This window comes from Lotus japonicus, chromosome 4 (assembly GCF_012489685.1).
Source record: "Lotus japonicus ecotype B-129 chromosome 4, LjGifu_v1.2".
Taxonomy (NCBI): domain Eukaryota; kingdom Viridiplantae; phylum Streptophyta; class Magnoliopsida; order Fabales; family Fabaceae; genus Lotus; species Lotus japonicus.
Genome location: NC_080044.1, coordinates 18,198,005 through 18,213,330, shown reverse-complemented (window position 1 = coordinate 18,213,330; position 15,326 = coordinate 18,198,005). Strand labels below are relative to the sequence as shown.

The 15,326-nt window shown below is 36.2% G+C and overlaps 2 protein-coding genes across 2 annotated transcripts; both read left to right on the top strand.

The window, feature by feature from the left end:
• The first annotated feature begins 253 nt into the window (after positions 1-253).
• LOC130714237 (uncharacterized) lies at positions 254-8,176 on the top strand. The gene is made up of 15 exons (XM_057564132.1): positions 254-715; positions 1,216-1,297; positions 1,407-1,913; positions 2,098-2,266; positions 2,361-2,513; positions 3,159-3,256; positions 3,438-3,529; positions 3,746-3,816; positions 3,913-4,048; positions 5,851-5,910; positions 5,985-6,067; positions 6,260-6,336; positions 6,425-6,495; positions 7,752-7,809; positions 7,915-8,176. The coding sequence occupies exons 1-15, from the start codon at positions 465-467 to the stop codon at positions 8,032-8,034; spliced, it is 2,028 nt and encodes a 675-aa protein (XP_057420115.1). The 5' UTR covers positions 254-464; the 3' UTR covers positions 8,035-8,176.
• A 1,556-nt stretch (positions 8,177-9,732) lies between these two features.
• On the top strand, positions 9,733-13,490 carry LOC130714693 (protein FMP32, mitochondrial-like). Its single transcript, XM_057564617.1, has 8 exons — positions 9,733-9,879; positions 9,978-10,410; positions 10,524-10,655; positions 11,081-11,140; positions 12,530-12,606; positions 12,706-12,762; positions 12,862-12,928; positions 13,011-13,490. Exons 1-8 carry the CDS (start codon positions 9,863-9,865, stop codon positions 13,128-13,130), a joined length of 963 nt encoding a protein of 320 aa, XP_057420600.1. The 5' UTR covers positions 9,733-9,862; the 3' UTR covers positions 13,131-13,490.
• Positions 13,491-15,326: the final 1,836 nt, after the last annotated feature.

Below are 15,326 nucleotides of genomic sequence, written 5' to 3'. Positions count from 1 at the left end.
TATGCCCCTCTTACTTGTAATGTTAACCTTTTGTTGGATCATACCTGACGTGTTGAGTTCCATCATACATTGAGAAAGGAGAATGCCTACACTAATTTCTTAGCCTAGCATGGTGCATATCATAGAGTGCGTTTAGTCGTCATCTCAACCCCTCTATGAGACCATCCTTGTGAGGCCTTAAGCTAGACCTGGGAGTCTTATTTATGTCAATCCAAACATTGACTTGGTTTCATTAATGGAAAGTGGAATACAGTCTTTGTCCAAAAGGACTTAACGAACAAGATACAATCCCCGGCGCGCCACGTCAGTCTCCACCGACCTTCCACTTCAAAACGCAAACACATTAAACTCTTTCAAACAAGCACGTCGATCCTTCTTTCCTTCCTTCACAAAATGACAAGTTTCAATTCCCACAACAATCACCCAAACAACGATCCCTCTCACTAGCACTTCCGTCTTCGCAGATGGCGGCACCACCACCACCAACGACGTCGTTTTTATCGCCGACGCAGAGGTACGCCGCCGCAGCATTGTTCGGCCTCGCTCTTCACGAAGCCCAGGTTAACCAGACTCATCCACTAGCCTCACCCGCTTCCGAGAACTCTTCTTCCCTCTCTGAGGAGCGAACCAGTAGTGGCTCCAGCAGTGATTCAGTTTCCGATGACCCCGATCTTTGGGTCCACCGCCGCTCCGGTTTGCTCCGCCCCGTTTTCAAGTACGTGTAAACTAACTGCTACTCTAATTCAATCCTCATCATTTTCCTCTTGTTGTTCTAATTGCATTGTGTAGTTAACCGCAATTGCGGAAAATTCAGTTAGTTTTTGTGGCGTTATGTATTCTATTGTGTGTTTGGAAAATCACGTTAGAGGAAAAGTGATTCTGTGAGAAGCTATTTTTGTGCGTTTGGATTTCGGTTGAACTCAACCTGTCAAAATCTTGGTTTGGCGTCAGAGCCGCCAATGTGATTTCACGTATCTCAATGCACTAACGGGGAAGCTAGAATTTGCCCGGTTGAGTTTAACGTGGATCGGAGAAGTAAGATTTTGACTTCAACACGTTGAGTTCAATGGAAATTCCAGCTTATCGTTACATTGAGTACCTGAAATCACCTTTTCCCCCAATGCAAAACCAAACATACACTTAGCAGTAACTTTTGTGCGGGATTAGGATATGTGATTCTGGAAGATTTAAATGCAATTCTTATATTCTGCCCAGGTTTCTAGATATTGATTCTGCTGCGTGGTGTGGGCTAGAGGAAACTGCTGGGGCGTCTGTAGCTACACATCATGTGGGACCAGTATGTCTCTCTACTTGTTCCTCACCGATATAGAAATTTTGTATTCACTTCAATGATTTGGTTTTTCCTATATATCACTCGAGGGGAGTAATTTGTGTGAATGTTGCAGTTTTTGAGATTGCTCTCAGAAGAATTTGATGATGATTCTTCTCAAAGGCTCGATCAAGAACTGGCCTTGTCGAAAGCGGTTGATGGTTTTTTACTTGACATGGAGAAAAACTTGGAGTCTTCTGAGTCTAAAAAAGAGAAGCTTCATGAATATAAGCATCAGTGTCTCGAAAAATTTTCAACTCCAGATGGTGAACCTAGTTCTGAAAAGATAGATTTAAACTTGGATATTCAGCAGGAGACAGAGGCCACCCCTTTTCTTGACTGTAAAGAGCCACCACAGCAAGGATTTGGTACTGGTGAGATTGATGAGAAACCAATTGAAGAAGCTATGATGCTGAGTGATCAGAGGAAAGTGACGGTTCTCTATGAACTTCTCACTGCTTGTCTTGCAAATTTGAGTGAAAATGACAAGGATTGTACCCGGAGAAGAAAGGGTTATGATGCTCGGCATCGTGTGGCTCTGCGGTTGCTTGCAACATGGTTTGATATCAAGTGGACAAAAATGGTTTGTATTACGGACCTTTTAATATAGAAGTTTATGTGATTAGAAAACAACTTGTTATAACTTTATGGTGTTGTAATTTATGGCTGGCTGTACGGGACTAACAAGACATAGATAGAAGTAATCTTTATTGTGGTGAACATTGCCCTATACGTTCTAAGGATGGAGATGAATATTCACTTCACAGGAGGCCATTGAGACCATGGTTGCTTGTACTGCAATGGCTATCATGAAAGAGCAAGAAGCAGAGAAAGAAGAAACTCAGTCAAAAAAAGGCAAGTGGGCTAAACTGAAGCGTGGTGGTATTATTGGTGCGGCTGCATTAACTGGGGGAGCCTTGTTGGCTATTACTGGTGGTATGGAGAGCTTAATATGTTTTCTGACTGTATTATATTTCCGTATGAATCAATTTCCTCATGTCATGATTGTTTTTATTTAACCATTTAATAGGGTTAGCTGCACCAGCAATTGCTGCAGGACTTGGTGCTTTGGCTCCAACTTTGGGCACTCTGATCCCTGTAATTGGAGCAAGTGGATTTGCTGCAGTTGCTGGTGCTGCTGGAACTGTTGCTGGTTCCGTTGCTGTTGCTGCATCGTTTGGAGGTATATATTTTCCTAAATGTGACTGATTTTGTTAGAACTTTCTTATGCTATGTTAATATGTCTGGCCTTTCTTTTAGTTTCATCTGTAGTAAGTTTTAGGGATATTGTTGGGATCACCTAGTTATAGTCCGCTTGCTAATGTGTCCTATAGGTGTTTTGTTTTGTGATCAATTTGGGGTTTTGAGTGTGTCCTACTGGTTGGTTAATAGAAAGGTGTTTTGTGATTATATAAGCTAGAAGGGTGATTTTATTTTTGTTACTGTAGTTATCAATTGACATGCTCAGTTGTTTACAGTTACAGTAGTTGATTGAAGATAACTTCCGTTCAGGCTGCAATACAAACTCCTTAAATTCATTTTTTTGACTGTTCATAAGAGGATATACAAAGTTTACATGGGGTTAGTCTTTAGTTTTAGAAAGTAACTGACCGGTGGAGTGATTCATGCCCTATGTTTGATATATCCTGAAAACAGCACATTTGATTTCTTTGCGATACATGCTAATTTTATGTTATAATGGTAAAATTAGCATCTGTTGAGAAATCTGCTCCTCTTCCATGCAGTTATTTCTACTTTCTATATCAGTGATACTCCTTTTTTAAGTGATGAAATTTTTTTATGTATCAATTTGTTCTACTTCTACCAGCTGCTGGAGCTGGACTTACAGGAAGCAAAATGGCTAGGAGAATTGGCGATGTTGATGGGTTTGATTTCAAAGCTATAGGAGAAAACCATAACCAAGGCGTAAGCTTTGTATCTTTCATATTCCTGTTTTCTGGTGACATTGCTTGCTTAAATTAAGTTATGGCCTGTGTTTATGGGTGTGCGTGTGTGAACTTTCGCCTCAATTTTATTGTTACCAATTGATATTTCTTCATTTGGTTTATTGTTTCAAATTAGATTCTTGTTGTTCTTCTGATTGCAGAGGCTAGGGGTTGAGATCTTGGTCTCTGGATTTGTCTTTGAGAAGGATGATTTTATAAGGCCATGGGATGGGCTGAATGACAACCTGGAGAGGTAAAATGGTTAACATTGCACTTCGTTACAATTAGCATTGGTCAAAGGAAGGTAGTTTCATCTTGGAATTCTTGGTGTTGATGTACCATGTTGATAGAACTTACCTAATATTCCGCTTCAATTTGTCTTGACTTAAGAAATAGCAATGTTATTCTTATGATTGATGATCCCAGCAAAACAAAAAATGACCTTTTATATGACCTTACCAAAACTCAGGTATGCGCTAGAGTGGGAAACTAAGAATCTAATTGCCGTGAGCACTGCAATTCAAGATTGGCTTACTTCAAGTAATTGGTTTGGGTTTTAGGTTTCTAGCACTACTATGTTATTAGTATTTAAAGAGAGTAATGTTCAATTGTTCATATTTCTCTGACTTAAATTAGGACTTGCGATGGAGCTGATGAAGCGAGGGGCAATGATGACTGTATTGAGCACACTTTTAACTGCTTTGGCTTGGCCAGCTGTGTTACTTTCAGCAACTGATTTCATTGACAGTAAATGGACCATAGCTATTAACAGGTTTACTTTGTCTCTTGATTATAAATACAATATAACATTTGCTTGGCAGTGGGAAAAATGTCTGCTTACTTTTTATCATGATATCATGTAAATATTAGGAATCAGGATTCTTTTTTATTTAGGATTCTTATTATGTTGGTAGTGTTATAGGGATAAGCTTCTACTAGTTTGCACTTTGCACTACTTATCAGATATCTAATATTACATTTCAAATTTCCAAAACAAGGGTTCATTTGTTTTTTGCTAGAAGCCTAGACTGTATAATTAGTGAATTACTCTCAAACTTGAATAACTGAGTCCTAGCAATATAGTTTTTTTAAGACTTAATCTAACTTATGGGCAGCAAAGAGGGAAATAGGTAGGATTTGGATTGCATTATAGTGGATGGGTATAAAATTAAACTATTAATCTATTTTAGATTGTCTTAAAATTATTAAGGAAGCTAACAGATCCATGTTGAGTATATTATCATTGTTGTCGTTGTTTTCTATTTCCATGGGGTTAGAATTCTGGTCCTCACTTTTCTAAGCACTAAAGATCCTAAAATTTATTGTTTATACTTTATAGATTACAAGCTTGTTTGTTTGGGTTATTTTCTTAACATAATCACTTATTTTGTATAAAAATCACTTTTAAGAATGATTCAAGATGTTTGGGAAGCATTTTTCAATAATCAATTTTGATTTTATAATCAGAAGTTATATATTAAGTAGCTTATCCGAAATAAGCTGTGGGATAGAAGAGATAGAGTAGAGGGTAAAACACATGGAGAAAATGATGTGGATAAAAATATCCTTATAAAAATGTTTTTTTATGATTGTAATCAAATACAATTAGCTTCTGCTTAGCATAAAAATCTATAAAAAATAATCACTAATTTACACAATCTAAAGTTTACTTTTTAATAAGTTTAAACAAATGCTCGACATTGTTTGATCATTTTGTTTAATTTTGGTTTGAATATTCTGTTATTTGGTTTTTATGAGGTTAATTCTCAAATTATTATATATAATCAGCTGATAATGCTGTTGTATAAATAAAACGGGCAATCAGATTTAAACATAGGGACCATTAAGTAAAACATTTACGTAAAGTTAACTGATAGAGCGGAAGGATGCTATGTTGGAAGCATTAATTGGGTAATAAGCCTTCCACTTCCATAGCTGACAAGTTCTGTTTGTTATGGATATAAGTAGCAGAACTTCGAGGGCCTGCAATCCTTCTAATGTCCAAAGGCCCCGCTAATCAAAATGACTAGATGCCTCCCTCTCAACTCCTTTTCTTCTTTGTAGGTAACATGCGTTATTCATTAACCTAACTAACTAAACTAATTAACCATTATTCTTTCAACTCACTATACCTAGAATTAGTAATACTCCCCCCCTTAAACATTCACCTTGTCCTCATGGTGTGATTGCTGAAAAGAAAATTCCACCAGGGTCCCATTGTTTGAAACCTGATGACCATGTTCCAGAACAAAGACAATGATGTCCACAAGGGCCCCATTGATTGTTTTCATTGTCCACAACAGTAACTAGCTCAATAGTTTCAATAGAGTTCTTCTTTGAAACAGTTCCTTTTTTCTTGTTCAGATTGGTTCCATTCCTCTGTGGGTTATATACTACAGTTTTCTTGTTCAGATCTGTAGTATATAACCCACAGCAAGCAACTTCCCTGGAGTAGAAAACAATTTACTCGATGATCTTTTATCTGCTTATGTTTTTGTCCTCACAATCTCAATGAAATATTTTTGAGCCGTTTCTGTTCTTGGTTAATACTTAGACCTGTTAATTATTTTTCAGATCAAACAAAGCAGGAAAGTTGCTTGCTGAAGTATTATTAAAAGGATTGCAAGGAAATAGGTATTTGGTATTTCCTTTACTTTAATTCTTAGAAAATTGTAGATGATGCAATAGTATTAATCTTTGAATTTCAGGCCAGTGACACTTGTAGGATACTCACTTGGGGCAAGAGTCATTTTCAAGTGCCTACAGTGTTTGGCTAAAACAGAAAATGGCGGTTGGTATTTTCTGTTTTCTCTCTTTCCTTTGTTTGTCTTTTATGTCTTAAATTAATTTGACTTGATATTAAATGATAGCCTTACTGTTTGTTCCTTTATCATTTTATCTGTGAAGGGTACTCTTTTCATGTTTATCCATTGATGAGAGGTTATCTTTCTTATTAATTGTAACATTTCTCGTTTATTGGCAGCTGAACTAGTAGAAAGAGTTGTACTTCTTGGAGCACCTATCCCAATACAGGATGAGAACTGGGAAGCTGCTAGAAAGGTTCATGGGGGATTTAATTTTTCTCTTAGGAAGAATTTCTCACCTTTTTTATGATAACTTTATTCTGAGATTCTTGGTATTTCTGTAGATGGTAGCAGGAAGATTTATAAATGCTTATTCAAGGAATGACTGGATGCTTGGAATTGCCTTCCGTGCCAGGTACATGAAGGCCTAGTAGTAGAATTTTGCAAGTTAAAGGTATTTTAAGGTGCTCAAGCCAAGAATGTTAAGCTTGGTTAATTGATTTAAACAAGTTTAAAGCTTGACTTTGACTTGTCAAAATATGAAGAGCTTCACTCTAACTTTTTCATGGCTTTATTATTTATTTTTCTCTGTTAAATCTGTTCTTCATTTTTTTTGTTGAGTTTTTTAAACATTTAAGTGACATATTGAAGCTTGAAGACAAGGTAAAAATATTATATAATTTTTTAATTATGAAGATGACTCAACTGGAAGCTGAAATCTTTGGGTCTGTCTCCTTTGAAGTGAGAATATCAAAACCATTGATTAGTTGTTTTATTAACTTTTCAAAGTAGGTTGGTCACTATTAATGGTTTTGATGATTTACATTACCCTCTAAAGTGAAAGAGTCACTTTAGTGGAGCCAAATCCGAAATCTTTAATAATGTGGATGGTAGAATTTATTTTGAAGCATGTTGATGACAATTTGTTTAAAATATGGCTGTAGCCTATTTGTCTGATGAGAGAAACAAAAAACACAAACCAAGCAATACAATTGATTTGTTGAAATTATTTTTTAACTTCCTGACTTCCTGTTTTTCCCAACACTACTCAATAGCAGAGTATTTATTGAACTTGTCACTTGTGGATAATTAGGGTATAATTGAGAAAATAAAAATTAATGTTATCTTGAATCTCTAAGTAGATTAGGAACATCTTTTTCTTGTCTTTCTAAAAGATAAATAAGAATGGGGTTAATAAATTTATGGATAATGGACGAATATATGTGCATGTATTTTTATGCATCAAGTTGCAAGTATGGGCAGATCAGCATTCCTTGTGTTCATTGACTCCGCCTATATGATTTGGACATATATCAATCTCAGGGTTGTACATTTGTAGTCATTTTGTGGATAGTTGTCTTGTCTCATGATCTCATCTAATTGCACGTTTGGGTGTATGGTTGAAAAATACAATGAAGTCAAATCATGGTGGACAGTCGCAAAAGCTAAAGGAAGTTACTTCTATCCACCAGTTTTGACTTCACTGTGGTTTTCCATCGTGTATCTAAATATGCCCTTCACTCTTTATTATTATTCATACGTTATTTTGTATTTATTTTATCAATTTGTGCAGAGTTATTTAAAATAAAATATAAGGTTATTCATCTTTAAAATAATTAGTTGAGGGACAGAAAATTGAAATCATTATCATTATTATTTTTGTTTGAGCAGTCTACTTACGAAAGGATTAGCTGGAATCCAACCAGTCCCTATTCCTGGGATACAAAATGTAAGATGTTTCTTCATCCTCTTTGCTGACTTGCAATTGTATCTTCAATGAGCAGCAATGCCATCATTCATGAAATTTGAATGTTTTGGTGTTTTCGATTTCCAGGTTGATGTGACTGATCACATCGAAGGCCATTCTTCTTATCTGTGGGCTACACAACCGATATTAGCACAACTTGAAATAGATACATATTATCCTGTCTATAACAGTATTTCTTGTATATAGTTAACACCCCGTTTGGAGGGGCTCTATATATCTATGTATATTTCTGTTAGTTGTTGAATCAATTGCAGTGAATGTAGAAAATGCTAAGAAATTAATATTGATTCATTCTAACTCTTTAAATGTTGAGAAAAAGTTTCATGCACCGACAGTGCAAAATGTTTCTATACAATTCGTGTAATGTGGTATGTTACGTAATTTTGAAGTGAATAATTTTTTATTGTTTTTTGATAATTTAAGGGGGCAAAATCTCTAAAGTGAACATTTTTTTATCATAAGGATGTGTTAATTTCTAAATGTAGAAAGAGATTAATAAAAAAGTTTTATACTGACAACCAATCACATCTAGGAAAAAAGAAAGAATGAATGGAAGGATATCTTTAATAAGGATTCTAAAATGCTTCATGTGCTCCTATTTATAAATTACTTTTAATTAATTCACACACATAAGTAAATTTTTAAAATTATGTGCTAGTCTCAAATTTATCTTTCCTAAATTACCTCTATTTTGGTAAAGTAAAAGATTTTATTTGTAAGTGTTAAATAATTGAATATCGAGTATAAAATGTTAATGGTAAACTTATTTAGTGCTTCATAAATATTTGAAATTGACTTATATTAAAGGACTTGAAAAGCTTAAAAATTGTGATTTTAAATACAAACAAAGGAAATATTTTACGATAATAATTAAATCTTTTGAATGTGTTTAAAAATACTTTATTTAAAAAACACATAAATGAGTTCTGGCTCTTGAATTTATACAAAATTAAAATACAATTTTTTTTGGTTTACATGCAAAATTATTGAATATAATCAATCAATGTATTTTTGGACCATTCATTTTCAGTGTATGAGTAAGTGTAACTAAAACCTGAAAGGTTAATATAAAATATAAATTCAAAATTCAAAATATTAAGTGTTGGAGAATGAATGTCTTACCTGGACTCCTGGTGATGGAGCCCCTTTTATATCCGATTGAGGGGTTAGGGTAGACTCAGATGAAACCATGAGCGCCTAGGTCCTAGGTGGTTCTCCGCCGTTAGATGTCTCTGTGGCTCTTGCAATCCTTAGAGATCTGACAGACATGAGTTCCTAGTAACCTCGAGCCTTGTTCCTAACCCTCTGTAGCTGAAGCCTAGAGTCAGGATGAGATGCGCGAGGTGATCCGCACCTTATCCCCAACTGGCGTTAGACGGTTCTGTCGCGTTTGAATTATATAAGTAGTTGGGTCGAGTCAATGGCTTGGTCGGGTGGATGGGTGGTCGGTGTTCCCAACTCCCAGAATAAATGTCTACTAATAATTCTCTAATTAGGATGTTTGAGCGATCAATAAAAAACATCTTAATGATGCTATTAAGAACCTCAACAATAATGCGTGATATATTCTTTTTCTATTAAGAACAAACTGATGGAGACGGGTCCGGATCCTTTCCAGTGAAATTCTCTCAATTTTTCTCTAGTGGACATTTGTGTCGGTTTTAAACCGACACAAAATTTTTCCAGCTGCCACAAAATGCTGCTGGAAAAAAATTGACAGACTTTGTGGCAGCTGACAACATTTTGTGGCGGTCTAAAACCGCCGCAATAGACCGCCGCAAATGTTCACCGGAGAAAAATTGAGAGAATTTTACTAGAGAGGATTCCAACCAGATGGAGACTAATTTGACATTCAATTCAATTAAATAAGAAGAAACACGTGCGGCTTGCGTTTTGCCGTGACCCGTCCAAATTTTGCACAGGAAAGAAAGCGATCGTAAACAAGGAGATTCCTTTTTACACTTTCTTCCCCTTTGTTTATTTGTTTATGGGCACTTCTCGTCCTTGAACTTTGATGGGTCATTCACCAAGGTAGGTAACCGTCCATTTCACACTTCCCAAGGCAAACATTGTTTTTTTCTGTTCTTATAAGACTCCCAAATTTTCATTCCCATCCCGTTTGGTTACAGAGAAAACAAAGGAAAACGCAGGAAAATCCACAACATTTTGCATCCAATTTTCTGCTCTCGAGTTTGGATAACCGCCCATTTCACACTTCCCAACGTGCCTTTTCCGCGCGAATATAAATCTCTGGATTTCGTTCTTCGTTCGAGGGGTAGTTTGACTTTGCTGCGAAGGTTTCTGCGTCTCGATTTGAATTCAGAGCCTGAAAATTGTGTGTGGATTTTTGGGTTTCCCCCAAAAATGGGCGTGATTTGCAAGCGGGTGAAGCAATTAGCTAGATTCGGAGGCTTTAGGGTTTCAAAAGTGCAATCATCATTTGAAAGACCAATTTGCAATCCACTCTCAGCTTCTTCGCCTTCGGTTTCGGGTACCAGGCATATTTCTGAACTGGTGAAATCAAATGGGAAACACTTGTTCCTTGTTGACACATTGGCCCTTGTAATTTTCATTCATTACTTTATTCATTTCCATTGTTTTTGTTTCCTATTTGATTTCATTTGAATGTTTCAAGTTTTAATGGTTTTGTTGTTTGTTTGATTTTTGGTTTGTAGGTTAGGAGACTAGAGGGGCAAGGAGTACCCTCAAAGCAAGCTGAGGCAATAACTGCTGCCATAACTGGTGTTTTGAATGACAGTCTTGAGAATGTATCTCAGTCATTGGTGTCAAAAGGAGAAATGCAAAAAGTAAGACCCCTTGGTGCCAAATACAATCTTGTTTTTTACCCCCTTTTGTTATTATGTATGTATGAGTGTACAGTTTGTGTTGCGCTGTCGACATTGTTTTATAGCATGTTTGGATCAACTTTTCTTTCAGAACAATTGATAGTGAAATCTAAAACCAAAAGCTAATCATATATAGTGTGTTTGGTTTTGTGTCCTCTCGCTAAATTTGGCGTCCATTGCACTCGAGCTACTATTTTGTAGGCTTGTAGCTTCACTCTCATGCGGTTTTACTACATATGCGATTCTACCTCTCTTTTCCAGACATACACATAAGCTTCACCCCAATTTGATTTTGGCTTTAGAATCAATTGTTGAAAGATTTCGAAACATGTTAGATACAAAATTTGTGCACTAATAAAAGCTGCTTTGCTCTTGTTTTGTTGAAGACTGAAATGATTCAAGAATCCAACCTGTCCAAATTCAAATCAGAAGTACAGAGCTCCCAGGTATTCATTAATTATGTGGCAGTGATATGTGTGGAGTTTGAGGTTTATGATTTTGGTGCAAGCAGATGAACTGAGTTAGTACAAGTAGTGAGCATGCTAGGACTGAATAAAGGACGTCTCTATTGCATATATTATATACTATATGCAGCCAGCAGGTGTCCTACTTTACTGATGCCATAAATATGATTTTGCAATTACTTATTGACAAAACACTTAAGGGGTGCATCCAGCATCTCAATTGTTCTGTTAATGCTAAGTAATCATTATTGTCTTTGATTAATAAAACATGCCAATGACATTGTTTGGCTGAGCTATCTAATACTTAAGTAATAAGAATGAAGCTTTCTAATATCTTATATTTGTAAAACGAGATGTATAGAAAGCAAAGAAAGAAAGCGAACACAAATTGTAGTTAAATCCCTTGTCTGGTTTACCTATATATTTGAAGAATTTCAAACCAAATGGGCTGTTTGTGACTATGTGTCAGTTTGGATGCAGACTAAAGAACACTTACTGTAGCTTATTTAATGTTTTGTTTAATAGATAAGCTCCGATCAATAAGGGCTCTTTAGCCAGTATCCAAACGGGATCATTATGCTCTTCAAATTACTCATATGTGTTTCTTCCCATGGTAGGATTTTCAGGGGCAATGAATGTAATCCTCCTTTGATGGGCAAAATCTGCTTTGGTCGGGTTTTGGAAAATAAATCGATCCCGGAGAGGCCCGGACAGGGATGAGTTTGGGTTTGAGGGTGCAAATACCCGCCCCGACCTGAACCCGCCTAGATGTAATAATTAAACAAATAATTAAAATAGCAGTTTAATGATGATGTTTAACTCGCTTAAAATATGATTAAGCTCTTAATTTTTTTATATTTTAATATTCTTGATGTATATTTTTACAAATCATTTGAATTAAAATGTGTTTTCTACATTATTTATTTAAAAATATATTTAAGTGCATAAGATCAGATAAAAAGATTTAAAAATAATGAAGATGTGAGTTCCCCACGGGTTTCCCCAACCCGATGGGGATGGAGTTGTGTATTATATTTTTATCCCCACCTTCCTCAAACCCGCCTAGCTCTTAACAGGGGCAGGGATGGGGAGAGAAAAACCCACCCCCACCCTGCCATGCTTATCCGTTTCTTTAGAAGAGTGATTCTAATGGTTGGACACACTATAAGTTTGGTTGGTTCTATTGCATTATGTTGGGAGATATTTATGCTGGGAGGACATAGGGATCTATTTCATTTACTTTTTTATTTGCTTGGCCATGATTTCATATTTTTCTTTATCTTTGTAATGTTAATCTTAATTTGTTTGTTTTATTGATGGAGTTGGTTTTGTTTGCCTGCTGCTGTAATATGATGAAAACTTATGATTCAGGGACACCATTTTTCTCTGTTGCAACATGAGACTGAAAAGCTTAGGAATGATATAGAGAAGATGCGCAGTGAATTGAGGTATATCTTATTAATTTTAGCAGTTGGCCATGATTAACTACTACAGCTGTGTTAATTTGTTATGATTTTTATGGTGCAATCACATGGATTGTGATGCAGATATGAAATGGATAAGGTCACCGCTGGGCAACGATTGGATATGAACCTTGAAAGGGGGTAAGTGAAGAGAAAATATTCTGATTGTAAAAGATTACAGATCCTTAAACTGAAATTGTTGTTTTTCACTGTTACTGCTGCTGATCACGGTAAATGCAGGAGAATAAGGGAAGAACTGTCCAACCAGAGTGCTGAAAATAGCAGCCTCACAAACAAACTTGATAGAGTAAGCACATACGTGACATTTAGAAGTAGATTTTCTTTTTTATTTTCATCTCACGCCATTAAATTTGGGCTGTAATATTCAGGAGATCCATTCTTTAAGAGCACAGATGGAAGCAGCCAAATATGATGTCATAAAATACTGCATAGGATCACTTGTTTCAATCTCTGCTGTTGGCCTTGCTGTTATCCGCATATTGATGTAAACTGGTGTGCGTTTCGACTAAGTCCACAAAATTTGTGGTGGAAAAGAATCAAGAGTAGCTGTTTTTTAGATGCTGTATGTTCTGTCAGAAACAATTGCAAGACAGTGCTCTAATGGAGCTGAAGCAACTTACTCCCATTAGGCATGAATTGGGCCTGTTTTTTTAGCCCTATTCTATTCTTTCTATTACTTGCACAATATGTGCCTGGCATTATGGTACACATACACGCACCTTGGATTATAATCGTCTTTTTTTTTTTTTTCTGTACTTGAGCAGATGAATGTACAAGCTACATGTGTGATCTCAAAATGCACTTTAACATATATGAACAGAATCCCATTTTTTTAGACAGTCAAACAATGTCCCTACTCTACCTTTCATTTTTCTCTGTCTCTCTTTTATATCATATTTATTTATTTATTTATATCAATTCTATTCTGAGTACTAGAAAGAGGAAATTGTTGAAGCATGTAAGGAAAATCATCTTGGAGATAATTTGTAGCCTTAATGATGTTTCTCCAAACAAAGGAGGGATTAACATGGAGGGAGTACTGGTGAGTGTCTATGATTTACTCTTAACATACTCTGAAATCACGCTCTCCTTAAGGACATGAGAAAGGTTTTTCCAAGGACCCGTGATGGGTGCCAATGTTCATAAAATTAACCCTAGGAGTCCACGAGCAAATTAAAAGAGTCCTAACTCTCACTAAATACATGTGAGCATCCCTTTTCATGGGGTTTTCTTTCTTCAAAATCATGTTGCCTCATTAATGGGCATATAATTCATAATTACTTTTCCTACACGTTTAATCACCATAGCGCTCCTAGACTTCAGCCATCCACAATGTGATATGGGGGATGTTGTCTAGCATTCAATGATGTCCCTGATCGGCTGATCGGTCGGCCACGACTCCTTCCTATGCAATGATGTCCCACCCAAAAATGGGAAACGGCCAATCTCACTTAGGGTAAGACTATGGGACACACTCTTTTAAGATTCTTAATCTTGTGGTTGTGAGTTTGAGCCATATTGTGGTAAACCCTACGAGACCGAGAGAGAATCAACGCAATCCTAACTCAGCTTGAAGACAAGTGAGACTACGTTCTCAAGGTCTTTTCTATCTTTATATACATGTTCTCTCATTCATGGACATAAAATCATTCATAATCATATTCCTTGAACGTTTAATTCTCATAACACTGCGCTCCTATGCTCCATCCATCCAAAGCGTGATATTGGAGATGTTGTCCGACTTTCAATGTCTAACAGACCAGTTGACCACAAGTCCCTCCTAGGCAATAACACAAATGATGTCTGCCCAAAAATGAGAAAGAGCTTATCTCACATAACATGAGTGTAGATGAAAACACCAAATTGGTAGAGATTTTTTATTTCTAGCAAAGGATATCATAGCGGAGCTAATAAAATCTTAATTAAGAAGAGAGATAAACTAAATTAAAAAATCAGAATTAATTCATCATACAACTTTATTCACCCGGCAGATTGGCTAGCGAGGAGGGGTGCTTCTTTTCGTCTATGACATTGTGCTTGCTTGAGGTTCCACCTCCAGACTTGGAGATCCTCTTATTGCAGGATCGTTTGACTATTTTATAGTTTTTTCTTTGTCGTTAATATTTCGATGTAGAAAAAAAAAACAACTTTATTAGCCTAATTCCTGCCCACCAAGTGGCATGGATTATTCTAGTATGATAGGTTACAGTGGTAATAATACTAAAATAAAGATTCTAGAACCCAATGAAATCATCCAACCATTTGGGTCTCCTTTTGTTTCTCTTGGCCTGAAATGTGTATGTAGAATATTTGGCCCAATGATGGATCATAATGCACTTAAGGCAACATGGACTCAACCTTTACCAAGTTCCAATCTTCCTTTTATCCTTTGAATCTTACTCTTTTGACCAAAAAAAAAAAAGAATCTTACTCTCAATCTTGATGTCCTCCATGTGCAATCTTTTACCACGCTGCCACTAGTACTGCAATTGTCGGAAATTTCAAATCGTTAAGCAAAAGCCAACAACATCCCCACCCAACATCTCCAACATTACATTTGCTTTACGTTATATCTATCTATGTAAAGAACGAATGGTGGATTTCATTACTAAATGGATATTGACACTAAAATAGCTTCAGGTTTGCAATTGCAACCAAGCAAATCACTAATCTATATAATGCAG